A 27,061-nucleotide genomic window follows, 5' to 3' on the forward strand; every position below is an offset into this window, starting at 1 on the left:
ACTGTTCGCTAAAGTACTCCTGGATACCTAGCTCCAGGAAGCTTGCCAAACTGGCTCTGCTAGTAAAGAATAAAAGCCTTGGCTATGTCCTTGACAATATCAGACCGATTTTTTTAACTTCTATACTGGTGAAAAAAAAAAAAATAGAGTGCATAATCCATGCACGTTTGTCTTAAAAAAAAAGACATAAAATTCTTTCTCTCAGACAGATTGGCTTCCGTCCAAAATGCTCAATATGGTCTGCTCATATTGACCTGGAGAGCAGAATTCGTTTGGCTAGTTGGTCTCGTGAAATATCTGCTCTAGTAACTTTGGATATTTCAAAAGCCAGTGTGGATCATAGACTACTAAATTGTCATTTGATAAATTGTCAAGTTCCGAATTAGTCACCTGGATTCAAGAATTTCTATCAGGAAGATTTTTTTTTTTACTGTTATCAGGGTGGTCTTTCATCTCGCACATTTTCTCAATCGAAAGGCGTTCCTCAAGGTTCGGTCCTGTCCCCTCTTTTATTCAATATTTTCCTTTCTTCAGTACCTTTGAGAGACGATGTTCACTTGTACGTCTACGCTGACGATATTGCCTTCTTTTCTTCATCCACAGATATACATACCTTATTCATACCTTACAGAATTACCTAAATGCTCTTGAATCCTGGCTAGATAATCTTTCCTTTACTCTAAAAGTCAATAAATGCTTCATGCTAGTCTTTCCGGTCAATCAACATGTTTCTATTTCTCTTTGATTCCATCTAGAGTCTTTAGTTCAGTTGACTACTCTTAAGTACTTGGGCGTTTTCTATGATTCTTCGATGAGCTGGAGATCTCATATTGAACATATTAAGCGAAAAGGGGAGCGTGCCTTGGGTCGACTGCGTCGCATCAGCATAGGAGATATGGAATGAGAAGATCTGTCCTTGTTATGATCTATAAACTTTATGTGCGCCCTATTCTGGAATTCGTCTGCGTCTTGTTTACAGGCTGCACGGCTTACAAACTTCGACTACTTCTCTTGATTGAACGGCAAGCATTGCGGCTTTGCCTGGGACTTCCTATAGTTTGTGGGGATTCACAATCCCCTTCCTCCATTGTAACGCCCGCGCGTAATTAACACGCGTGATTACGCGCGCTGGCAGAGAGGTTGGCGGAGGAGAGGGCATGCTGGCCACCCCCCGCCGCCTCCCGGGCCCCTGCGGCGACGCTGCCGCGGGCTTCCCTCTTTCCTGCCGGCGTAACCGGGAGACCTCCTCTCCCGTTCCGTGTCGAGGAGCGCGACTGTAGCAACTCGCTCGGTTCTTCGGCGAATGGGCGCGCACGCGCGCGGTTCATGATTTCCGCCGAGGAGACCACCGCCGTCACCGAGAATCGCACACTGACCGTAGGCACCGCAACGGGATGTGAGCGAGAAGCTGTGTCAGGTGAGCAGACACTTCCTCTCACCTACTTGACGCGCTTCCCTATTAGGTGGTTGTTATTTCACCCCCGTACGCGGCTTTCGCTCGCTACACGGTGGTTGTTCTTAATTGCTGTTCCTTTGCCGTGTACTCGAGCAGTGCAATAAACTCTTGTTCGAGTACGCAACTCGGTGTTTGTCCCCTCTGGCCCGAACCCGCCGCAGTGGCGATTTCTCGCACCGCGGGTTGGGGGTCACAGCTCTGTCTGCTAGGGCTGGCACGTCGGGGCTAGAAGGCGACCGTAGCGTCTAGTCCCCTCGTGGCGCATTCTCCTCTTACGAGAATTGAACACCCCCATATTATGGCGCCCAACGTGGGGCCAGAGGTGTGACAAATCGAGTGTCTGTGTGTGTACGACGCCGACACATAGACTAGCCATGGCAGTGAGCAGGACTGACTTTTCAGTATCTTCTAATACTGCAGTGGTGATTGCACAACGGCAAGCAAGCAAAACCACCTTAACTGTTCTTATTGCGAGAGGTCAGGAGCTGACGCTAGCCACTGTGATCTTGTAATTTTCTGCGAGAGCAGGATGTCATACACGACTCCACCGCTCTGTAGCAGGGTGACGCGGGGACGCTGGTGTGATGGGCATTGTCTCGTAGTGTTTTGACTTACCATGCTCTACGGGAGAACTGGAAACGTTGTAGCGTATGTACTTTTGCACGCGCACGTTGAAGGCATGAGAAGTGTTATTACTATCCTTTCTGCCGCGCCCGTTAGCCAGTTCGTCGCGATGGCTCGCAGCCTCAGAGAAGGGCCGGCCTACCCGGCTTCTCTGAGTTTAAGTGCTGACCGTTTTAATTCCATCAGAGCAGTGGGGAGCCTAGTCAGCCTTAAGGGAGCTTTAGGAACGCGGTAGGATCCTGTTTTTTCTTTTATTTTGTCGACCAGTGTTCGACGGGCTCCGGGAGCCGAGCGGCGCGTCCGCGGCGCACATAAGGGCACGCTGGTATTGCTGCCTGTGCGGGCGCTACACACCTTGTATTGCTGTGAGCGCGTTGGATCCCTGCCGTCAGTACTACAGCACCTAGCGCAATCCTTTCCCCACACGAAGGATAAACTGAGTCCTTCGAGGTTGGTCACGCTGAGACGAGCTATATCGCACATGTGCATCGCTGAGCATGCGAACGGCCCCAAGACTTTTCTTCAGGTTGTGTCATTTCGCTGCCTAGTGATGTGCATGGTGACGTTGTCGAATGGGTAGAACTTGTTCTATAGGTTCGCAACAACGCCACGGTTGCTGCGTTGGGCACACGCCGACGCGCGACAGAGCTGCAAGCAAAGATGGCGGCGCTAGACTTTACACAAAGCGCACCGCAATCCGAGCCCCGCTGCGTGGCCCGAGGAGGACGCACTCCCCCACCAGTAGGCAGCTGCAGCGAGAGGCAAGGCTTGGGATTTCGAGCATCGCGCCTCGTTACGACTTGCGCCCACAGCAGACGTACTCTGACCAATGCGCAGGGAGTAATTTCTTGTGCTGAATATAGATGGGACGCTCTGTTAATATTCAGCGCATTTTGCTTCCAGAGCAAGCACGCGCTTTCTCTTGGAAAAGATCGAGCGGGGGTAGATTTGAAAAAGAAAAAAAAAATGTAACTAGGGAAAAGACAGCATTGCAGCCAGCAAGGAGGGGAGCCGGCGGAGGCCACGACGACCGTTGCAGCATCGAGGAGCAGGCCGTCCAAGGAGTGGCGTTCCCGCAGCCAGAGCCTGCTGTCACCGTCAACCGGGCCAAGACAAACGGTTTCCGGTCGGCTACGGAGCGAGCCAGCCGGAGTTCGTGGAACAGGCCCCTGCGTCCAGCACGACGAAAGCTGCAGCAAAGAGCCCGCCTCGGCGCCGTTCGGTGCTCGCGGCCGTGGCTTCACCAGCGGGAGCAGCTTGGCGCCCCGCTGCCCTCGCCATCGGCGGCGTCAACGAATTACCTTACAGAATTACCTAAATGCTCTTGAATCCTGGCTAGATAATCTTTCCTTTACTCTAAAAGTCAATAAATGCTTCATGCTAGTCTTTCCGGTCAATCAACATGTTTCTATTTCTCTTTGATTCCATCTAGAGTCTTTAGTTCAGTTGACTACTCTTAAGTACTTGGGCGTTTTCTATGATTCTTCGATGAGCTGGAGATCTCATATTGAACATATTAAGCGAAAAGGGGAGCGTGCCTTGGGTCGACTGCGTCGCATCAGCATAGGAGATATGGAATGAGAAGATCTGTCCTTGTTATGATCTATAAACTTTATGTGCGCCCTATTCTGGAATTCGTCTGCGTCTTGTTTACAGGCTGCACGGCTTACAAACTTCGACCACTTCTCTTGATTGAACGGCAAGCATTGCGGCTTTGCCTGGGACTTCCTATAGTTTGTGGGGATTCACAATCCCCTTCCTCCATTGTAACGCCCGCGCGTAATTAACACGCGTGATTACGCGCGCTGGCAGAGAGGTTGGCGGAGGAGAGGGCATGCTGGCCACCCCCCGCCGCCTCCCGGGCCCCTGCGGCGACGCTGCCGCGGGCTTCCCTCTTTCCTGCCGGCGTAACCGGGAGACCTCCTCTCCCGTTCCGTGTCGAGGAGCGCGACTGTAGCAACTCGCTCGGTTCTTCGGCGAATGGGCGCGCACGCGCGCGGTTCATGATTTCCGCCGAGGAGACCACCGCCGTCACCGAGAATCGCACACTGACCGTAGGCACCGCAACGGGATGTGAGCGAGAAGCTGTGTCAGGTGAGCAGACACTTCCTCTCACCTACTTGACGCGCTTCCCTATTAGGTGGTTGTTATTTCACCCCCGTACGCGGCTTTCGCTCGCTACACGGTGGTTGTTCTTAATTGCTGTTCCTTTGCCGTGTACTCGAGCAGTGCAATAAACTCTTGTTCGAGTACGCAACTCGGTGTTTGTCCCCTCTGGCCCGAACCCGCCGCAGTGGCGATTTCTCGCACCGCGGGTTAGGGGTCACAGCTCTGTCTGCTAGGGCTGGCACGTCGGGGCTAGAAGGCGACCGTAGCGTCTAGTCCCCTCGTGGCGCATTCTCCTCTTACGAGAATTGAACACCCCCATAAGTTTTGTGGCATTAAATGTCATACTCTGAGGCGCGGATACTTCCTTTGGATTCCCGTTTTCAGCAACTTACGGTACAGTCCATTCTAAAATTATATGATTCTGTCATATCTTGTTCTCAAACAATTTTCATTACCTCTCCTAATTTATTTTTTCGTACGCATTGGTCTCCCTATCAAAGGCAGCAGGTTGTATATGTGCAGTCGCTAATAACTCCGTTGTCAGTAGAAATGTGCTCTCTTTCACAAGACAGTTCTCGTCTACCTCAAGTTAATTTGGTCCATGCTGTCATTTATCCCAATCATGCCAACTCTTTGCCAGTGTTTACTTCGGTTTCCATTTTGAATAACCATCTGCAACATTTCCATTCACATGTTGTGATTGCCACTGATGCCACACAGCGCGAGGAAAAAGCGGGTGTTGGGATTTTTTCTTCTCAACTTGATTGGGCTTTCTCACTCCGCCTTCTCGATAATACCCCCATATTTATTGCGGAATTTTTAGCTATTGTTTTAGCCATCCAGAGAGTTTAGATCACTCCAACGTTATTGTAGTGACGGACGCTCTTTCAGATTGTACTGCCTTGACTTCCTCGACTGCCTCTTCTTTGCGTCGCCAGTTTTATGACCTCGTGCCGTCTCATATCCGCGAAACTAGACTTGCGTGGGTTTCTGGCCATTGTGGAATTTCGATGAACGAATCCGCGGACTTTCTTGCTTCCGCCTCTTTGAATGGCCCTATCCTGTCATTAATTCCACACTTCTCTTTATGGCTGGCGGCGCGATTCAAACAATTTCTTTGGATGAAATCCTCAAATTCGGCCTTTTTATCTTTTGCCTGCATTTGAGGTATAAATGGAGTCCTGGACAGTGCCTTTCACGACAGTGCGAGGTGTGTCTGACAAAGTTCAGGTGTAGGATTCCTCCCCTTAGCTTTTATCTTCATAGATCAGGTTGTTCTCCTTCAGCCATGTGTTCATACTGCAATGAACCTGAGACGTTGGAGCCTTTTTTCCTGACCTGTGGCCGTTTCGCCTCCCTCCGAAAACTCTTCCTTGAAATTCCGTGCAAACAATTATCTATATCCTTGACTGTTCCAAATTTACTTTCGTTTGGCGCTACTCAGCTCGGCTTCAGCAGCGGGACAGTTCGCTCAGCGGTACACAAATTTGTTAACGCCTCTGGTCGGGTTCTTTGCTAGGTGTGCTGATTCCGCTGCTTCCCCTCTTCAGGTTCTCATTGAGCTGAAATTATTCCTTTTTGTTTTCTGATCAGTAGGGCCTTTTTCTGTCGTATCGCATATTACTATGTATTAGGTTTTTTTTTTTTTTTCTCATATCTAACAGCGCTACTCCCTTACTACTGGTTTCACGCGTGGCCAATCCCCCTTGTGGGTATGTGCTATTATCTAAGGGCACAACAACAACGATAAACGGATCTGTTCGCGTAGCGGCGTGATCGAAACGCAGCCTCGGCTCAATTGCGGCCATACTTATTTTCTTTCAAGTTCAGTGCTCATTCTCTCCGCATCGACTGTTCTTCTCTGCCCCGAACGGTGCAGCTTGCGGTTGCCACCCACTTAGGAAGGAAACAATTCCACACACTGACGCACAGCTCGCCTCAGGGGTTCACTGCAGCGTGGCACCAATGCTGGCACATTAAAAACAGATGCTTGCTCTGAGACACCGATGACAGGCGATGATTAATCTATGCCGTACACGCTACACAACTGAAACTGGCTGACAGTCGAACCTCGGTAAACGACTGGACAGAACTCGGCAGCCGGTATTCTCGGCCAGCCAATGCAAGCCCAGAGATAGACCCTGGTTGACTGCCAATCGCGCTAATTAATATTTGGCCAAAAAAGTTCAGCCAGTTATTTGCAAATGGATGGGAATTAGTCGGCACCCAACGCTCGGCAGGCAAACATGACCCAAAATAATGCTGTGGTTGGCTACCCACGATGTGGGCCAAGTACAGCTATAGAAGCAATATGAGAGGGAACACGGGAGCGCGTTGCCTCTATGCTTTCAAATGCGCTGTCACCGACAGGTGATAAGAATCAGTGGTAAAGACGCATCCAAAGGTAGCTTGGTCGGCTCCTCTTTCCGAGCATAGCCTTGGTGCCACTCATTCTGGTCTTGTGTTGGTGGCAGCGCTTTGCAAAGCGTGCTGGTCATGCGCTCCCGTGTTCCCTTTCATACTTATTCTAGCGGTATTTTGTTCCAGCCACAAAGCGGCAAATGGTAGGGAATTAGTCGGCCCATAATGCTCGGCAGCCAAACATGTTCCAAAGCAGGGCCGTGGATGGCTGCCCCTGAGGTTGACCAAGTAGCATGCGTGTTTTTAGCGGATGCATGTGCATAATATTCGCATTAAGGTGGAAGAGCGAAGTTTTTAAATTAAAATCATGGAGAAAGTGAGCATTCCCTCTTTAATTTTCTATTTTGCCGTCGCAAAGCTTAAAATGTTTAACTTCTCTCGACTTGGGAGGATCAATGGCTCACCCTACACTGGCTGGCTCTGAAATGAGCGCCTCATGTGGTGGATATAAAAGCTCACTGAAAGTAGCTGTCAGGTGTGTGTGTGTGTGTGTGTGTGTGTGTGTGTGTGTGTGTGTGTGTGTGTGTGTGTGTGTGTGTGTGTGTGTGTGTGTGTGTGCGCGCGCGCGTGCGTGCGTGCGTGTTTGTGTGTTTGGCGTGGTAGTGTCTCGTTTCATAGTGTTTCTTTGATCCATTGTTTTTTGGACGATTTAAATGATGGACCTGGCCGCCATGGAAATGCTTGCGTTAATCATTTTCCTAGCCATACATTTGCTCCTTGCAATTTGCTGTGCCATCTTTAACTGTTTTTACCTATTGGCCACCCCCTTTTTCGCTTCTTTATTTTTATTAGCCCTGCCGTTCTGCCTTGCTTTGACCTATATTGTTATCGTGCGCCTTTTAACTTTGCGTTCGGTGTTTTACGCCTCGTGCAAACTCAGCAGTTATCAATTCTTTCACGCCCACTTTTCGTACATATATATTGTGTCACTCTCTAATAAAAAACCAGTTGAAGTCAGCGCTGTGTTGTCGTTCCCTCCCTGTGTCTGTGTTTTGAAATGCGCTAGTTTGCTTTCCAAGATGATTTACCAACTAGCCCGTTCTTCCACCCTTGCACGTTAGCATTCCAGCATGCATAATATTTCTCAGCGAGGGTGCGGAATTGGCGGCGGCGGACCTGCAACGGCGCACCTGTTTCTCGGCGCATGCGCAGTAACGGCTTCGGCTTTGCACGGCAACCTTGGCTTGGCATGGCGTAGTGAAGCTTTCGCTTCAAAAGGCGCCGCCGCATCCGAGATTCTGTCCCACATCCTTGGGCACAGCAGTCGAGCGCCCTAACCACTGCATCACCGCGGCGGGGCTTATAAGTCAAACTTTCGCTCAAGACAGTATATATGTAATTAAAAGTCTGTGCCGAAGTTAAATATTGGTATTCAAGAAGCGTAGTGAACGAAGTCTTTAATTGTTACTTGATTAATGCTCGCCGGAGTGGTGCAGTGGTTACGGCGCTCGACTACTGTTCCCAAGGATGCGGGATCGAATCCCGGCCTCGGCGGCCGCTTTTCGATCATAAAAAGCAAGGCGCCCGTGTGCTGTGCGATGTCAGTGCACGTTAAAGAACCCCAGGTTGTCGAAATCTCTGGAGCCCTCCATTACGGTGTCTCACATACCCTTAGTTGCTTTGGGACGCTAAACCCCACAAAACAAACAAACATGCTTGATTAATGGCGATTAACTTTGCGGGCACGGGTAAGTAAAATGAAATTGCGTGCAAAAAACGGAGTGGGCAGCTCAGAAGGTGAATCGTTGGCAGAACGGATGTCATAAATATGCCCCGCACGGCAGCATAGTTTGTTTTAAACTGCTCCCGCGCCAGACGTCGATAAGATACGCGTCTACATGTATACCTTGAGTGCTTGCGGACTCTCATGACTTCATTCGCCTCACTGGTTGTCCCAGCAGACCTCGAAAGGTTAAGAGACGCAGTGTCACGCTGCAATGAAAACTATCGAAGCATCCAAGGTAGACGCCACTGGTGCCGAGCATTTGGAAGCGCAGAGCATAAGGATGTGCGATGAGGAAGCCGACGTGAGAGCGAGAGGCCACAATTGCTGCATGTTGGCCGTGAGTGGCCAGCATGGCGATAGGCTGCATTGGGGGCAGAATGATCGAAGGCATCGGAAAACAACGCTGATCTGTTTGCTCCAGCGCTGGTGCGAATCACGACCGGGGGCAGTATAGTGTGGCGGTTTTCACAGCGAGACATCTTCCGTCGCGTCGTCGATCACGCGTAGCTTTTATCTCCTCCTTGCACCGTGGTTGAAGAAAGGGACGCGGTTTTTCCCATATTCGTGGACAGCTTTACGTGGTGGTGTTGAACAGTTTATAGAAGCAAAGATTTTGCCCTTTAGGGCTATTAGCCGCGCACGACCTCACCCGCGATCGATCGTTCATGTTAAGACGGCCGATGACGTTGACGGCCCTGCTGGAGGCGCAATATTCGGCCGAGTAGTTTCCTCAGACCACTGTGCGGCCTCCCAGTCCTTAGCGAGGGGAGGACTCGTCAGACAGTAAAAGGATGTGGGTTAGGGTGGACCTTGGGAACGGGTAAAAGCACTGGCAGGGAATGCGATGATAGTGAGAATGAAGGGAGCAGTAAAGGCTGATTCGCACGCAAGCGGCAACAACTCAGTTACCGCTTGCGTGCAGCAACTCAGCAACAACTCAGCTACAAGCGGCAGCGACACAGCGATAATTTTCAAGCGTGTTGGAATTGCGTCGCGTTTGTCGATCGAGCCACCGCGCGATACTCAAAAACGGTTTTGAAGCGAAAGCTTCATTACGCTACATCGGGCAGCCGTCACTTAAGTTTTCATCTTCAAGTGACCTTGACAGATACCGCGCCTTTCCTTTCTTATAAACCAATATACAATGGAAGCGAAACCTTCACTACGCTATAGGTATATATCAGGTCTTCGTGTGACACTAAATTTGGCCTTCAAGTTACCTTGGCCTAATTTACCTTGGCCAAACTTAAAGGGAGAGGGAGCCCTGGGTTATTTGTGCGATGTCCGGACACGTTAATGGCTCTGGTATGCTCTGGTACCAGCGCACTAAAACTATCAACCACTTAAGACTGCAATAGAAAACCAAAATAATTGTGAGGCAACTGTGGATTATAGTAAAATACTTTTATGAACATATTGATACAGCCGGTATTATCTCCCAATGCGAAGCCAATTTTCGCTTTTGAAGTTCGCCCTGCGCTCACGACTAATTAAGACTGCCATAGGTAACCAATGTCATGCGACTTTAAATTATACTGAAGAAACCATGAAATATTTTAAGATACTTTTATGAACATATTGTTACGGATGAGGAAGATAAATTGGACAGTGGCGTGGGCAGGAGCGCTCGCATAGGCTCGCCGGCATTCATTAAAATCATCTCATCGCTATCCCTCGTGGTCTTTTTTCACCGGTAGCAATATTGATAGATATTCTCTAAGCTTGTGATGTGTAGCAAAATTTTGCTTCCGAAGTTTTTAGCGCAGCAATCGAGACTGCCATAGAAAAAAAAATATCAAAACAATTATAAGCCTACCGAAGAAGCATCTGCTCATGTAAATATTACTGTAGTGCAATTTTAATGATATGAGAAAACAACACGTTCAAGAACGTTCTCGAAATTTGTCCGAAATTTCTGAATATGAGGAAGAATGGATAAGAGTCTATGCCATTGGTCGCTCGTCACTAAGGGGTTATAGTATCGTTCAAAACTGAAATTAAACGAACGATACATATTGAATATGTGGCACTTACATATTCAGCAAACTGTTTGCAACAGTATTTAGGATATTTAGGAAAATAAGAAAGCTATATATTTTAAAATTCAGTCGAAATAACGTTTTTATCAGCAAGGAATGAAGTGTGATAACGTGACTGCAGCACACGCTGTATTATCACAACGTGACAGGGGGTCACCACAAGAGGGTAGCTTTGCCGCTGTCCGCCAGGGCAGTAAGAAGCGGGGAAATCGTTGCCGTCTGCGGCGCCGTCAGGCATACTGCCGAGACTTCTTGAGCAAATATAAAGAAAAAATAAATAAGTCGCTGCTTTAGCAGACCTGGAAATCTGTTAAGAGAGAATGTGCTTCTAATCCTAAGCATCCTGAACAAAATCGCGCTACTGGACTCTGGAAATTTCAATTTCAAAGTAGCAGCAGCTAACACGAGGCCTGTGATCTGAAAGAAGGAAGTCGCTAGATTAGTACGCCTACATAGTATAAAGTGAACTTTATCCAGTGGTAGGCACAGAAACCGACTGACTGTCAACAGTCGTTACTATAATGGCTGCCACCATGGTTGCATCTTCCTGCTGCAGCCACTGCATGTTGTGATGCCATGGTAGTGCGACCAAGTTTTCTTGCTGCGGGCGCGGAGAGGGCAGCCGAAGTAACGGGATGGTGAGGGACCGTTTTGGCGTTAGTATTACGGTTATTTAACTCTTGAGAGTGGATGCGCTTGCTGATGATCAGCGAAGTCCCTCTGTCGACCGCTTGTATCTCACCGCACCCCTCCTCTAGTGACCGGACTCGCTTTTATACCCACGAGGCTATCCCGGCATGCTCCCGGCCACAGGTCGTATAGGGCTTACGACATAGCGAAGCTCTGGGGATTGTACCAGACGCTTCGCAGCAGCAGGGCTCTCGACTGGAGGTTGACTCATAGGTGATGCTGCAGAGGACAGCACTCCCGGGCACGTCCGGGAGCGTTGACGATGCTCGTATATGCATGGGCAGCCAGATGAGCGCGCTGTGTCGGTTAGCGCGGCGCATGGCTTCAATAGGCGGCCAGCAAGGGGAACTTTCTCGGTAAAACTTCGGGCACAAGAGTGCACCTTCATGGGTATGCAGCCGTCGCTTAATTATTAACTTGCTTAAGGGAACCGCGGTTATTCTCACCTTAAATATTTTGTCGTGATTTAGCTCTGGTTAACCCTAATTGAATTGCGAAAGCAATAGCGGAAGCTTCTTTAGCCTGCTACATTATCCCCCATCATGCCCTATCGGTGTAAGGTGCTACATTATTGGGGACACTTAAGCTCATCCTTTAAGAGTATGACGCGAGAGCGTAAGCTACCAGGGACGTGCCTCCGTGTCGTAGGGGTAACGAGAATGCAAACGGTTCTAGCAGGCTGATTCTGATATCACCCTCCCATATGAAAGGAGCGGCCCGAGTTGGCAGCTCCCCCCTGTGGCATAGGGATAACGTGAATTCAAATGTCATGACAGGCTGATTTTTTTATGAGGAGACCGTAGCTACGCCTCTTCACGGCGTAGCTGCGGCCACCCGATGTCTCGCTTTGGATTTCGTAGTATTTCTTTCGCAATAAAACAGAAGCTGCCCTGATTTTCATTCTCTCCGGATACTTCAAAGGGCCCAAAGAAAGAGACTACTAGAAAACGAGCGCACGCGTTGTAAAGGCTCCCAACCACACGCGGAGTATTTCTCGCCGCACTACAGCTGTCACTGAGCTTTTTCGGAAAAACACTCATGAATCGGATTCGCCGAGTACGGAGACACGCAACGTGAGCGATGAGCGACGCGGGAGCTGAACTTGCCAACAATGGAAACGCGCTTCGCGGCATGCAGCTACTATACCGTCATATGCTTCGAAGTGCTTTAACGCTTGAAAGTCCTCGCCCTGCTCTGGATGACCGATGAATCGCGCCCGAACTGTTCGGCACCCTACCAAGCGCTTGTGGCCCGCTGCGTGGAACAGTCAGGATATATTGTAACGTCACGAGCAGTGGGTCGCGCGGCTTCCCCACTGCGTTCTGCGCGGGCTCTCGTCGCGGGTGCCAGCGGAGCTATAGCTAGAAGAACCCGCAGCAGCCTGCAGAGCGTAGGCAAAGGAGCGCAGTGCGAAGACTGCACGGTAAGTGCCTTGTCACTGGTTAGATTTAAGCTTTTAAAAACACGAGGTGTTGAAGGTTGGAACACGAAGTGAAATTATTAAGGCACCTCTATTTTTTTAAAGGTAGCGACAGGTCTTGATCCAGCCGCCCCTCCCTCCGATAGGCCGGTTGGCTGCACGTGACCTCTTCGCCGCCAAGCTCCGCCCAAAGGGTCCAGCGGTGCTCGCTGCGCCGCTGAAATGCACGGCGGTCTGCGCTTGCCAGCGTGGTATTGGCCGATTAGTTAAGCAAAAAGTACTTCACATGCCTCTATTGCATTTTTAGGAGCGTATATGCAGTTCAGTTCAGTTCAGGCGTTCAGTCGTGTCCGACTCTTCGTGACCCTATGGACCATGTCACGCCACGCTTTCCGGTCTCTCACTATCTTCCTAACATCACATAACTTCATCTGCAGTGCCTCGAGGATGCCATCTAACCATCGCGTTCGCTGCCTACCCCTTCTCCGGCGACCCTCAACCTTTCCCAACATCAAATCTTTCTCCAGCGACTCCTCTCTTCTCATCAGATGACCAAAGTAGCTGAGCTTTAACTTTAGAATTTGACCCTCCTATGAGCAGTCAGGGTTTATGGTCGACAATATCGACTGATTTGATCTTCTGGCAGTCCAAGGAACTCTTAAGAGTCTTCGCCAGCACCACAATTCAAACGCGTCAATTCTTCGGCGGTCAGCCTTTTTCACAGTCCAACTCTCGCATCCATACATCACAACTGGAAAGACCATAGCACGGGTTATACGGATCTTGGTTGGCAGACTAATGTCTCTGCTCTTTACTAGGCGGTCAAGGCTAACCATTGCTCTCTTTCCCAGAAGCAGGCGTCTCCTAATTTCATGGCTGCAGTCTCCTTCCGAGGTGATCTTGGCGCCCAAGAACAGAAAATCTGTCACAGCTTCCACTTCTTGTCCATTGATGCTCCAGGACTTGATAGGGCAAGACGCCATGATCTTCGTCTTTTTAATGTTCAGTTTAAGCCCAAACTTCTCACTCTCTTCTTGTACGCGCATCAGAAGTCTCTTGAGTTCCACTTCACTTTCTGCCATTAAAGTGGTATCATCCGCATATCTAAGGTTGTTGATACGTTTTCCAGCAATCTTCACTCCAGCTGAAGACTCGTCCAGACCGGCCTTCCTCATGATGCACTCTGCATATAGGTTAAATAGGCAGGGCGACAGTATGCAGCCTTGCCTCACCCCTTTCTCAATCGGAAACCAATCAGTAAGGCCATGCCCAGTTCTGACTGTGGCCTCTTGCCCTTCATAAAGGTTCCTGAGGAGACAGATGAGGTGAATTGGAACTCCCATCTCTTGGAGAGCTTGCCACAATCTGCTGTGATCTACGCAGTCAAACGCTTTCGCATAATCAATAAAGCAGAAGTAAATGGGTTTCTGGAACTCTCTTGCTTTTTCCATGATCCAGCGAAGGTTGGCAATTTGGTCTTTAGTTCCTCTGCCCTTGCGAAACCCAGCTTGCACGTCCGGAAGCTCCCGATCCACATACTGCTGCAGCCTACCTTGCAGGATTTTTAACATCACCTTGCTAGCATGCAAAATAAGAGCGATCGTGCGGTAGTTGGAACAATCTTTGGCACTGCCTTTCTTTGGAATGGGGATGTAAACTGACCTCCTCCAATCCTGTGGCCACTGCAGGGTTGTCCAAATCTTTTGACATAATGTATGCAGTGTGTTAACAGCGTCGTGGTTGAGGTTTTGAAGCAACTCAGCTGGAATACCATCAATTCCGCTAGCTTTGTTCTTAGCAAGGCTGGCTAAGGCCCATTCAACTTCACTCTTGAGGATGCCCGGCTCGAGATCAGTAATCACAACCGTCCTATGTTGGGTTTGCACATCCGGGTCCTTCTTCTACAGTTCTTCTGTGTATTCCTGCCACGTCTTCTTTATCTCTGATGCTTCAGTGAGGTCCTTGCCTCGTTTGTCCTTTATCACGCCCAGCTTAGCACAGAAGCTTCCTTTGATATCTTTGATTGTCTTATACAGAGCTCTTGTGTTCCTTAATTGGCTGTTGTCCTCAACTGCTTGACACTGTATGTTCAGGAAGGCATTCTTATCTCTCCTTGCTATTTTCTGAAAATCCGCATTGAGAACCTTGTATCTGTCTCTTTCCCCCATACCTTTTGCCATCCTCCTTTCCTCAGCTATTTGCAAAGCCTCTTCAGATAACCAGTTTGCTTTTTTGCATTTCTTTTGCTTTGGAACTACCTTAGTAGCAATTTCTTGTATTATATCACGAACATCAGTCCACATCTCTTCGGGCTCTTTGTCTTCTAGATCTAATTCTTGAAATCGATTCCTCACTTCCACAGCATATTCTAATCGAATCTGATCCAGATCATACCTGAAAGGCCTTCTAGTTTTCTGCGTTTTCCTCAACCGAAGCTTAATTTTGGCAACAAGAAGCTGATGATCGGTGCCACATCCATCGGTGCCATCTCTGCCGGCAAATAATATAATCGGTCTGATTCCTGTACAGACCGTCCGGTGAAATCCATGTGTACAGGCGCCTCTTGTGCTGTTGAAAATGAGTATTCGCTATGGTCAGGTTGTTTTCTTGACAGAACTCTACTAGCCTCTGCGCAGCTTCATTTGGCTCACCAAGACCGAACTTGCCTGTAATTCCGGATATTTCTTCACTCCCGACCTTAGCATTCCAGTCTCCTATGAGAAAAACGACGTCTGATGATGGGGTGCGGTCTAAAAGGCATTGTAGGTCCGCATAAAATCTCTCAACGTCAGCTTCTTCAGCAGCAGTGGTCGGTGCATAGACTTGGATAACTGTTATGTTGAAAGGGTGACCTTGGATCCGAAGTGAAATCATTCGGTCGTTTTTGGGGTTGTACCCTAGCACTGCTTTGCCCATTCTTCTGTTTACTATGAGAGCGACCCCATTCCTTCTCTTGGATTCGTGCCCACAATAAAAGACATAATGGTCGCCGGAGTTACATTCTCCCATTCCGGTCCACTTAAGCTCGCTGATACCTAAGATATCAATGTTCAATCTGTTCATTTCTCGCTTGACGATATCCAGTTTACCTTGCGTCATAGATCTTACATTCCATGTTGCTATGTGATATATCTCCTTGCAACATCGGACTTTCCAGTCGCTTCCCGACACATCCACAACTGAGCGTCCTTTTGGCTTTAGCCCAGCCGCTTCATTCGTCCTGGAGCTACTAGGAATCGCCCTTTGTTCCTCCCCAGTAACATGTGGGACGCCTTCCAACCTGGGGGGCTCATCTTCCGGCGCCATATCGATAATGGTATTGTGACTGGCCATAGGGTTTTCTTGGCAGGAAATACTGGAGTGGGTTGCCATTACCTTCTCCAGTGAATCACATTTTGTCAGAACTCTCTGCCGTGACCTGTCTATCTTGGGTGGCCCTACACAGCAGAGCTCACGACTTCATCGAGTTTCGCAAGCCCCTCCGCCACGACAAGGCAGTGATCCATGAAGGGGCGTATATGCAGTACTACTTAATGTTTAAGCGGACGCAAGACTTACATCTCTGAACTCAAATCTTGAAGCGTGCGTGAGACATGCGGCTGCGCCGGGCTGCTGAGCTTTCGGCTGCCGGAATCGTGCGGAAGACGCAAAAAAGTCATTTTACATTCTTCGCGGTGACAATAATAGCAACAGAAGGAAGCTATGGCCTCATGACATCGGGCGTAAGATTTTTATGGCCACGGAAAACATCCGACTATGCGAAGGGATTTCTGTCTGCTTAAAAAGCCGTTCGCTTGCCCGGGATAACCTTTGTTTGGTCATATGCTATTTCATGAGCAAAATATCAAGAACGCTATGACTATGTAGTCATTACTTGTACTGCGGATGTCTAGTGAAATGTCACTACCGTTTCGAGCCCCCTTACTTTCCCGAACAGATCAGGACTGCAATATTACGCGTGGAATCAATGCTGCCGAAATGCTCAGAATGAAAACCCAATGCTTGATAATGCTTATTACGAAAATTTAGTCCGTACAATTGATCAGTTAATGGATATAAATGAAAAATGAAACATTGGAAAAGGAGGACGGTGCAAATGTGTCAAAATGATCGAAATGGAAAGTCAATTTTTGCCAATGCTAAATATCGGTGTATAAAATTAAAAAATTAAAACGAAAATTTGTACCATAAAAAGTGTAAAAACAACCGTGTGCGTGAAACGCTATTGAGTCATTGTTTTAACGGAGGAGTCTCGCAGCGTTGCACCTAATGCAAACAAGTTCCGCTGAACGCGCACAGGGACTCGTCAAGTTTCAAGAGGCGACATCCAAGTTTACTGGTGATATTATTGCCTGACAGGCTATAAGGAAACCAAAACAAATAAAGAATAGAAAAGTCAGAAAACATTATCCGTGAGCTTTGTATCGCATCATACCTTATATTTTTTTTGTATTTGTTGGAAGATATATACATGCGTTGGTAATGCACAGCTGCAGAGAAACTGACTTTTTCTCCAAAATAAAACTATCGGAATACTGTGTAAACGAAATAAACTCGAGCCAAGAAAAGTGTGTAAAACGGAGTATATCCGAACGGTTACAAACGCAATGACGCACTTATTTCATCAGAGCGCTGTGCGCAACGACGTTCTCAAAGGTTGCAGAAAACTCGGTCTACTTATTTTTTATTAAGGAAACGAGCCCAATAAGCTTACTAAAATATCGTTTCTACTTCAAGTTCGCTACTAATTTCAAAGCATAATTAATGAATAGTTTCCTAGCCGCTGTACTGAGGAGAATGGTTCAGAAGAATGAGCTGACTCGTTTAACGCACGCGTTTTTTTTTTTTTTTACGTTTATGCTGCACACGCATATTTAAGTTATTATTCCTGTCTTTTGAAGTTTCCTGAACAGCAGAGGACACAAATCTGTTGAATTCACCGGTTTATGTGCGCACCAAGTGCGGCTTCATGAGTACGCGGTATACGCTCGAAAGAGGTCCACGCGTCGTCTGCTAGCGCTGCCCCTGGACCCCTCGAGAGGGCGCTCGTGTAGTTGTCGCTACCTTTAGAAAAATAGAGGAGCCTTAGAAATTATGACTCAACAGTGCCCCCTACAGACCTTTTCACGACCCTCGGAGAAACCGGTTTGACTGGGCTGTGAAGCAGGCCTGGGGGGAGAATCCTCAGCACTTTCCTGAGTTATGAGCACAGCCCAGTCTCCAATATGGCAGCTCCCTTTGGCCATTTTTGAAAAGGACTTTTGTCTTCTAAAAGGAAGGCAAAACGTTAAATTACAGTGCCATATTCCGCAAGCTGGGCTGACATTGTGTAAGCCAATTTTCAAACCCAGTCTTAGTCAAAACTCTCCAAAAGTTATTCGTTTCAGCCGGATAATGAAGACATGACGGCACCATTAAATATAAAAATACCCTGAAACTCTAGAGAATGATTTCTTATCGCGCCAAAGAAGCTTAACGCTTGACGTGCACTTTCAATGCTCCGATAGATGGAGCATTCAAGGGACCTTCATTCCACTAGAAGAGAACGCTGTCCATGGCCTGAAGACTTTTGGTGAAGGGTGTACCTACTACCTGGACTGCTAACTTGCTTGTCGCAAATTTATTTATTTATTTATTTATTTACAAATACTGCTATCCCATGACTGTGCGACATTGCAGGAGTGGGTACAAAAAAATTTTCACTTAAAACAGAACAAAAAGCACATAATAGCAAATAATCGCGAGTGGGTTCAATAATTCCGACATAAAGTACAAGACAACATTGTAAGATCAAATGATCAGGCAGTTCTTGCACAAACTGATCCCCAGGCAGTTGACGTAACGAGCTATTTAAATTATTCCACAGTTCAACTGTAAAGGGAAAGAAAGAAAACTTAAAGCAACCCAAAAACGGAATAAACGGCGAGATGTTAAGAGGGTTTGTACGGCGAGTGACACGCGCGGAAGAAGTAGTGAAGGAAACGGGGGCGTCAACGTAAATTTGTTTGTTAATGATCTTGCGAAGGAGAATAATGTGTTCATACATGCGTCTGTTTTGAAGTGTGCCAAGTGATAGATCGCGAGCATAAGAAGAGGGTGAGAAGTGCCAGTCATACCTCTGATATATCAATCTTCTCGCTTTTTTTTTTTTTCTGACGTTTTCAAGCTTAGCGACATCTTTAGCAAAGTTCGACGACCATACTACCGAAGCATATTCAAGGACAGGCCTTATTAAGCATTTGTACGCTGTCAACTTGCAGTTTTGGGTTGCATCTTTTAATGTACGTTTTAAGAGTCCAAGTTTTTTGAGTGCTTTGGAGCATGTTAGACTCTACGTGTCCGTACCACTTCATATTAGAACAAAAAGTTACACCGAGATGTTTAAATTCTTTTACGCGTCTTAATGGATGTTTATCGTTAGCATATGAAAAACGAGGAGGAGTTTTCTTAATAATGAAAGTCATGGACACGGTTTTGTAAAAATTTATCCTCATTTGCCAAGTATTGCTCCAATCACAGAATGAAGAAAACATTTTGTTAAGAGTTTGCTGGTCACGTGCGCTATTGACATTTGAATAAGAAAGCTCGTAGCCTGTCCCACCTATTCCAGGGTGCTTCCCCCTTTGTGGAATCAGCCAACGTGCTTGTGCACATCATCGCCATTAATTGACACGCGATCGTGCAGTATGAAACGAATTTCATGCTGTTCTTTTGAAACTTAAAACACGTCAATCCATTTCAGACGTTTTTACTCGATACTGCGATATGATACCGGTCATTAAGGCTGAATTGTTTCCTTATAATGAAGAGAACTGCGCATCGAAAAAGTGTCACATGTGCGCTTACGAAAACGAGCTTTTTTTTTTTTTTTTTTTTTGACGATTACAAATTTGTGTTCAGAGAAATGTGCTTGTGCGTTCTGTGCAGGGAGGTTGTACAGCAAAGTGGGTGTCGTGTACAAGCTCAATGATTAGACGGTTAATTAGCTACAAGTAACTAATCAACTTCTTATTTTGATTTTATGGAGTATATCGCGAAATTGAAACCGGTCAGCATCAAATGTTAGTCCGCCTTTTTAAATTTGCTTCATCGACAACGTGGCTCGAAATATCAAGCGTCAAAAATACACTATCTCAAGGCTCGCTGAGTTGGCCTTGCATAGTTATAAAACAATGTCGATTGCATTTTTATGCCTAAAACAGACATAATTTATGCACTTAGTGATGTAGAAGCAGTTAAGATAATTGTGGTAACAACAGCACGCGCAGCACGCCATATTTTATAAATTTGTAACGCGTGAAAACCGACTCAACGAGCTTTCGGATGCGTACATTTGACATCCGATATTTCGAGCCACAATGCCGAATAAGAACATTTAAAGAGAGGACTCACATTTTAAGTTGACGGCCTCCAATTTCTTTACATAACATAGCCTCTTAGAATCAAAAATAGAAAGTTGATTAGCTAATTAATCGTCAAATCATTGTTCTCTACATATGAGTAATGTCCGCCTTGCTGCACAGTCCAACTGCATATATAGACCGCACCACCATATCTGTCAAAATCTACCAGTGTGAAAAAAAAAGAAACAGTGAAGAGTGTTAGGCTTTCATGGTTAAAGCAATAATAAAAAAATAAAATGCGCAATACGTTGCGACACAAATGCCGTTTGCCGTTACTCACGAGAAATGCTCGAATGACCTGTAGTTTCCTCTTGATTTGATTCGGTGAGAGAGACTAGCGCTATGGTCCCGGCCTTCATGGAATAAAATTATGGGGAAGACTTGAGCTCCGCCTTTGAGGGGACACGATAGCTAGCCGACCACACAACATACAAAGTCCCGCTTTAACCAAGCCGTAGGACCGTGCCTGCGTAGAAGCTTATTATAGGTGTAGTGTACCTGACTCCTAGGGAACTGAAAGGTTGATTCCTTATTCCACCTTCCCACCTTGCATGAGCAACCCAGCTCTTTCTGATATCACGTGATCTAATTAGGTCGCACAATAAATCATCGTAGAATCAGTGCTCGGCCATGCCTACTACCACCTGCCAGTGCCACGCCCGTGATTTAACACGGACGTGGCGCTGGCAGGTGGTAGTAGGCATGGACGAGGGGTAATAGAGGTGATAGTAACGGGACCTTCAACGCCATGGCGTTAAAAATGTGATGGGCGTGCGGCCCTGCAGCAACAAATCTCCGCATTGCTCAGGAAATAGGCGCCTCTCGGTTCGTGAGGAATCAGCAAGATAGGCGCGCGTCGAAAACCTGGAATCATAGGAACGAGGCGACATTCTCGGCGCAAACGCCATTGCACCAACAGGTGCAGAATAATTGGTGGACGCAGTAAGAAATGGGCCCAGTGCCCTTCCTGACAAGCTTGCGCTGAACTTTTGCCAGTGTTGTGTCACCGCGGAGCACAAAGGTGAAAATATCTGCAGACGCGCAAAGGGCCTGTAGTAAAACGATAAAAGCTCACACCCGGCCACGGTGCACCCAACATATCTTGGTGCCGCTACGGCGCACATCGGTTTGCAGGCTGCGAAATGCGGACACGAACTGTGTTTTAGAGATTCCGTTCTGTGAGTGCGGCCCGCTAAGGTAAGCGCGCCCTTTCGCATTTCCCGCGTAAAGCGTATACAAAATACCTCCTCTTATATATATATATATATATATATATATATATATATATATATATATATATATATATATATATATATATATATATATATATATATATATATATATATATATATATATATATATATATATATATATATATATATATATATATATATATATATATATATATATATATATATATATATATATATATATATATATATATATATATATATATATGGTAGCGCCATTATGCTTTGGTTCTATTTTTTACCTACCTTCTTCTGTCTCACTCGGATTTTTTTATAGCTCAGTTCAGGCAAGTATTTTCTCTTTCTCGTTGTCTTTGAGCATGGCGTAATGAGGTCTACTGATGAAAACATTGGATCATGCGTCAGCCGTGCCGCCACTTTCTAAGTTGTAACTTGCACCCATTTTTTAAGGTCACCGAAAATCTGGCGTCGGCGCCGGCGTCGGTGTTGACGTTGTTTGGCTTGGTTTGGTTTGTAGGTCATAACGTCCCAAAGCGACCCAAGAGACACCGTTGTGGAGGACTCTGAAAATTTCGACCACTGGGGTTCTTTAATGTGCGTGAGCTTTGAAAATTCACAAGCATGGAGCTGGCAGGCGGTATAGCTGGCAGCTGACATGGCCGCGGACTGACGTTTACGCCAGTCAGTCCGCTCCCGCAGTTGGCAGCTCCTGTCATATGGCAGGGTGATATCGGAATTAGCCTGCCAGGACCCTTGCATTCATGTTACCTCTAGGCCACGCCGGCACGTTTATGCGGCTTGGTTAAAGCGGGGCTTTATATATGGGCTGGCAGCCTACGCTATCGCGTTATTCCTTAGAGGCGGAACTTGTGTTACATATAATTTTGTTCTCTCAGAAAAAAAGGTGGTGTTTATTTATTTATTTATTATTATTATTATTATTTTCTTTTCTTTACCGGTGAGACTGCATACATTTCGCGTCTGAGCAGTAAATGCTGGTGCGACCCGCTCTTTTAATTCGACCCAATACTTTTTGCTGCTATGCAAAAAATGCAGCTTGATTGCTACGAGGGGAGATCAAAAAGTTTTGCAACTCGGGTGTAACCAGACTTCTGCCATTGATTTCTTTGTACCATTTGTTCAAGTCATTTTTCGAACCAAGTGCCTTAATGCCAAGCCTTTCGGGTTCACGTTTCATTGATCTATCAGCAGCGAGGTAAAAATGGCGTCCTCTCGCGAGTTTCAGCTTGAGCACTGGAGCCTGATGAAGTTTTTGTCGAAAGAAGTAAGTTCCCCCAGCGAAATTCACCGTATAGAATGGTGAATGTGTATGGCAGCGAATATACTTCGTATGTTACAGTAACTCGTTGATTCAAAGAATTTAAACGCGGCCACGTGGACGTGCAAGGCGGCCCGTTTCCAGAATGAATCAGCACTTGAACCGATTTTTTATTGCGATAGCAATACTGCGCCAGGTTTCGGCCCATCACGTCGTCCCGGGAAGGGCCACATTTGACCTTGAACAGACAAGAAGAAAAAGAAGAACTCTCGGTCACCCGCAGCTAATGCTTTCGCTCCACATTCGGTTCAGCAGCATTGAACCCTTCTCATTTATATGTGGGCTAGTAGCTTACGCTCTGGCGTCATACTCTTAAAGGATGAGCTTAAGTGTCCCCAATAATGTAGCACTTTAGACTGACAGGGCGTGACCAAAAGAGGCTTCCGCCGTTGCTATCGCAATTCAATTATAGGGTTAACCAGAGTTAAACCACAACTAATTTTTTTACTCTCTTCTGAGAGCCTTCTCATGAAGAGTCGCTGAATTTGTGTATGAAGTTGTCACCTAATTTAACATTTTGTACGGGAGTGGTTTCAGAATCGTCTATTACATCTCTGGTACTTTGAAGGTCTCGGCCCGGTGGGCGCCACGAATAGGTCGACACCACCATGTGCCTTTGTCAAGGGAGCTTCTGTACCTCTATTCATTCAAGCAATCCAGAATATGTTTTCAACCGCCTTGTGACTGGAGACAGGACGTAATCCTACGAGTGGACTGCGAAGCAAAACAGGGGCATATACGGAAAAATCATTCGGAATTCTCGTCTCCGATAAAACTGAAGCCCGAGCTATAGGGAAGAAATTGTTAGGGACAGTTTTTTATTTCTTTTTTTTTTTTGGGGGGGGGGGGGCGCGAAGGAGATATTACTTATTGAGTATCTGTATTAAGCAACATTCTCCGATGATTGCAGTAGGCATTCTGGAGAAAAGTCGAGAATTTGTGACAAGAGGCGTTCTTGTAGTCTATGACAATGCCCCGACTCACAAGTCTCTTGTTGCCGAGGCTGCCATTCGGGAGCGTGACTTCAAAGAGCTGAGCCCCCCACACTTTATCCCCGCTCTGGGCCCTAGTGACCTTCTTCCAAACCTGAAGAAACACATAAAAAGAAGAAGCTTAATTCTTACACGTGAACTCGCTACAACCTCTACATGGGAGTTGCACGATAACCAGGAAGCTTTTTTAGGTCTCAAAATTCTTTCAGGAAAATGGAAGTACATTAGTGTTATGGAAGATTATGTTGCAGCATAATCTTAGTGGATATAGTGAATAGTGCAAAATGTTCCGCTGGAAACCATGTTTACAAATGGTTCAGTTAATTGGAAAAGTATTTTGAATATAGAAGCGTGCATAATACATCTTCGCGACATTTTACAGCATAATACCTGTATAAAAACACTTCAAGACTATATAACACAAGCACTTCTCATATCTCATCACTCAGCTGATATCAGCTGATTGCCAGCGTTTACGTTTATATATCTCCATAAAGAGTGTCCTCAGGTCGGCTAGTGGTAATCTGCTGCTTGGCAAACTTATTAAAATGAATGGTGAGACTTTTTATTCATTCTGAATGCGATGGAGACAAGTTAATTTCTGCTGTGTTATGTTATTTGAAAGCAGCAGTAAATGCCAGAACACCAAAATAAGTTCACGTAGTAGTTGTATACATAACCCTTCCACTCAATGCCTTCTCATCTGTACATTTATGCGACGTGCATTACATTGATAATGCTGCAATATATACTTAATCTGGGCCCAAAGGAGTAAATCTCAGCTTTGTCTAACAACCACCCAGAATTGATCAATTTTGTTTGAACTGCTACTGTTCTTGTTCAGAACGGTGGATAAATGCGTGAAAAAAAAAAAAAAAAAAAAAGTAGGCTTAGGTCAGCGGGGTAGAATCAGTTCAGTTTAATTCCCCAAGATTATCATAAGTTTCCTGAAAATATATGACTGACGAAAAATGAGTGGGTGTGAGCGGTTTCATTTAAAAAATTAGGAGGACGCGCTTGAGCTTTGCCTTAAGAGTAGACGCGATAGCGCTTTTGACGCAACCTTTTCATTCTGCAAATTTTTTATTTTTTTTTTGTTGAAATTAATTGAAATGAAAAAAAAAAATATTATTATTATTGTAGCATCTCTATACAACACCAACACACCTTAAGTCACACATACGATGACGCGTTCAGCAGGTTCGTCCCTAGCACATTTGGTACCAACGACCCTTCGTGGCCTATATGCGTTTCATGCCCACAATAGCGACAAGTGTGTTTCATTGAATTGCTTCTATTTTCTTAAAACCTTCCATTAAAGGAACCTCCTCTTCAGTTTTGACTTGATTTGGACCCTTCGCAATTCGTTGGCTTTATTTGAAACTTCTCGAATCATTTCCGACAGCCGCAGAACGTCGACGACGCCAGGTTTTCAGTAGAACTAGTTCATTAGGTATCGTGTAATAGATGGCTTTATGTGCACTTGAAATCACTCTGATGCGATCGATGAACGTGGTCCCACTGATGGGTGCAGCGCGCCTCTGATGTGTGAGATGTTCGCAAATAGCTCGTGGGCATTCCTGTATTCATCACATAGTTTATACATGGCACATGCATTTTTGACTGACAAATGATTTTGACTACTCATATCTTCATATAAAGCGCAATGCAATACAGCCCGGGAGTTCAGTTTAAGTGAATGAGGTTTGGGACGAATCAATTGAGACTTTTATAAGTGGTACAGCTCAAATACGTAAAGGTGCACTTGTTAACAAAGTTTTCATGATACCGCCGGCCAAAACTGATGTCTGGACATTCTTGTACAGTCCAATGTATGTAGTACACTTATTGTACCTCCAGGCAAACATCCTGAAACGCTATTTGCAAATAATATATGTTTTATACGTTTGTGCTATTCTTCACCAAAATGACTATCCATGTGATGTCCTGCAGATATCACTGTTGGACATAGACATTTGGATCATGCTCGCACTTTTAACGAATGTTGGCGATTGGCTGGGTTGGTTAGCTGTCGTAATTATGAAGAGCTAACTTGAACACGAGGGACAGCATGAATGGAATGGATACACTGGGCAAAGCGCTTGTGTTCATGAGTGGTCGGTGTGGCTAACTTGGTGCTCCCACCTCGCGTCGTTTCTCCTGCACGTGGGCCCACTCGGCGGCGTGCCAGTCATGGACCTGGACGAGCTGCTGCCAGAGATAGGGGCCTTCGGGCCGTACCAGAAGTGGATCTACTTCCTCCTTTGCATCCCGGCCACGCTACCCGCGGTGTTTACGCTCTTCAGTAGCATCTTCGTGTCGGCCACGCCGCGTCACCGGTGCCGGGTGCCCGAGCTGGAGGCCCTGTACGATGCCTTCTCGCCCGCCGAGCTCGCCGAGTTCAGCATCCCGCGGCGAGCTGGCGGCGGCGAGTGGGAGAGCTGTCGTATGTACGACCTCAACTACACTGCAGTGGTACTGCGCGTGCGCGATGAAGGCTTGTTACCGCGCCCCGACAAGTCATGGCCGACCAGGGATTGTAACCAGGGGTGGGTCTACGACACTACCTACTACGATGACACGCTAGTGACTCAGGTAATGAACAGTCCGAACGCCTATGTACGCCGAGCGATTGTCTGCTCTGCCGGCTCTGCGACGAATAAGATGCGGTGTTTTGCCGATTTTCAATTGAAGCATATTTGCCGGGCGATTGCTGAATGCGTTTATCAGTTCTAATTAGCTGAGATCAACAGATTTTTAAACTGGTGACCTTAAAACACACCTTATACCGTAGAGTTGTCAATAATAACCGTCACAGCAAATATATCCGATAGACGCACCTAGTTTCGCTGTAGACACTTCGAAGTGGCGACAGTGTACATGCTGCGATTTTGACAGAGCTTCGGGTGGCCTTCTTCGACGTGCACAGATGGACGTTGTGTGCGACGACGCGTGGAAGGTGTCCATGGCTCAATGCTCCTTCTACATTGGTAGCGTGGCTGGCAACCTGCTCTTCGGCTACATCGGGGACAGGCAAGTGGTCCCGTGCATATAGGCAAGTACCGATCGAGACGGTAGTATACGTACTTATTAAGGCTGAGACTTAAGCTGTATACAGTTTGGGCCTCGATCATGTTTAGGAACCAGCGCCGCACAGTTACAGTCGAACACCAATACAGAAGGGCACATGGGGAACACGAGCAAGTTAGTTCGAAGGGCACACGTAATACATGATAAGGAGAGCGACTACAAATGTCGCGGCAGCCGCCTTCAACTAATAATGTTCACTGTCCATAAGAAAAAAACATAAAGAAAATTGATTACCTTATTGTGATCCTTACGTTATGTAATGGCTGCCGTACGTAAGATTACTTTGGTAAAAAGGAAATTCTAAACGGTCATTTCCATCCTGCTGAATCCCTCCTGTAGAGCAGGAATTTAAGAAATCCAGGCTCAGTACACTTTGAAGTGGTCGGCTCTTCTGCTTTTAAGGCTTACTTTAGACTTGAAACAGAAGAAAATGAAGAGCCAAAATAGTGATCTAAACCGAACAAACGCGTATACCACGTCCTGAAATATAGCTGCAATTTAACAGCCCTCACTGAGAAATGGAAACTCGCAACCTTTGGCC

General features: G+C 46.6%; 1 protein-coding gene and 1 long non-coding RNA gene across 10 annotated transcripts in view; one reads left to right on the forward strand and one right to left on the reverse strand.

Annotated features, from left to right (window-relative positions):
- Nucleotides 1-27,061, forward strand: part of LOC146205255 (beta-alanine transporter-like) — a 201,955-nt gene that overhangs the window by 93,097 nt on the left and 81,797 nt on the right. For 4 of the 9 annotated variants that reach the window (XM_084582567.1, XM_084582614.1, XM_084582606.1 and 1 more), the window contains exons 1-3: nucleotides 12,349-12,488; nucleotides 25,622-26,025; nucleotides 26,360-26,463. In XM_084582567.1, coding sequence (XP_084438693.1) covers nucleotides 25,624-26,025; nucleotides 26,360-26,463 — 506 coding nt within the window. In that variant the 5' untranslated portion in view covers nucleotides 12,349-12,488; nucleotides 25,622-25,623. Of the gene's footprint in view, nucleotides 1-12,213; nucleotides 12,489-21,003; nucleotides 21,086-25,621; nucleotides 26,026-26,359; nucleotides 26,486-27,061 lie in introns of those variants that run through there. The other 5 variants (XM_084582590.1, XM_084582582.1, XM_084582573.1 and 2 more) reach the window with 5 other exon arrangements.
- Nucleotides 21,915-27,056, reverse strand: LOC146205260 (uncharacterized). Its single transcript, XR_014701567.1, has 3 exons — nucleotides 26,755-27,056; nucleotides 23,423-23,524; nucleotides 21,915-22,616 (listed from the first exon to the last, which is right to left on the reverse strand). It is a non-coding gene; the product is annotated as an uncharacterized LOC146205260 (long non-coding RNA).

The sequence above is a fragment of the Amblyomma maculatum genome, chromosome 1 (assembly GCF_055883805.1).
Source record: "Amblyomma maculatum isolate TAMU_Amacu chromosome 1, ASM5588380v1, whole genome shotgun sequence".
Taxonomy (NCBI): domain Eukaryota; kingdom Metazoa; phylum Arthropoda; class Arachnida; order Ixodida; family Ixodidae; genus Amblyomma; species Amblyomma maculatum.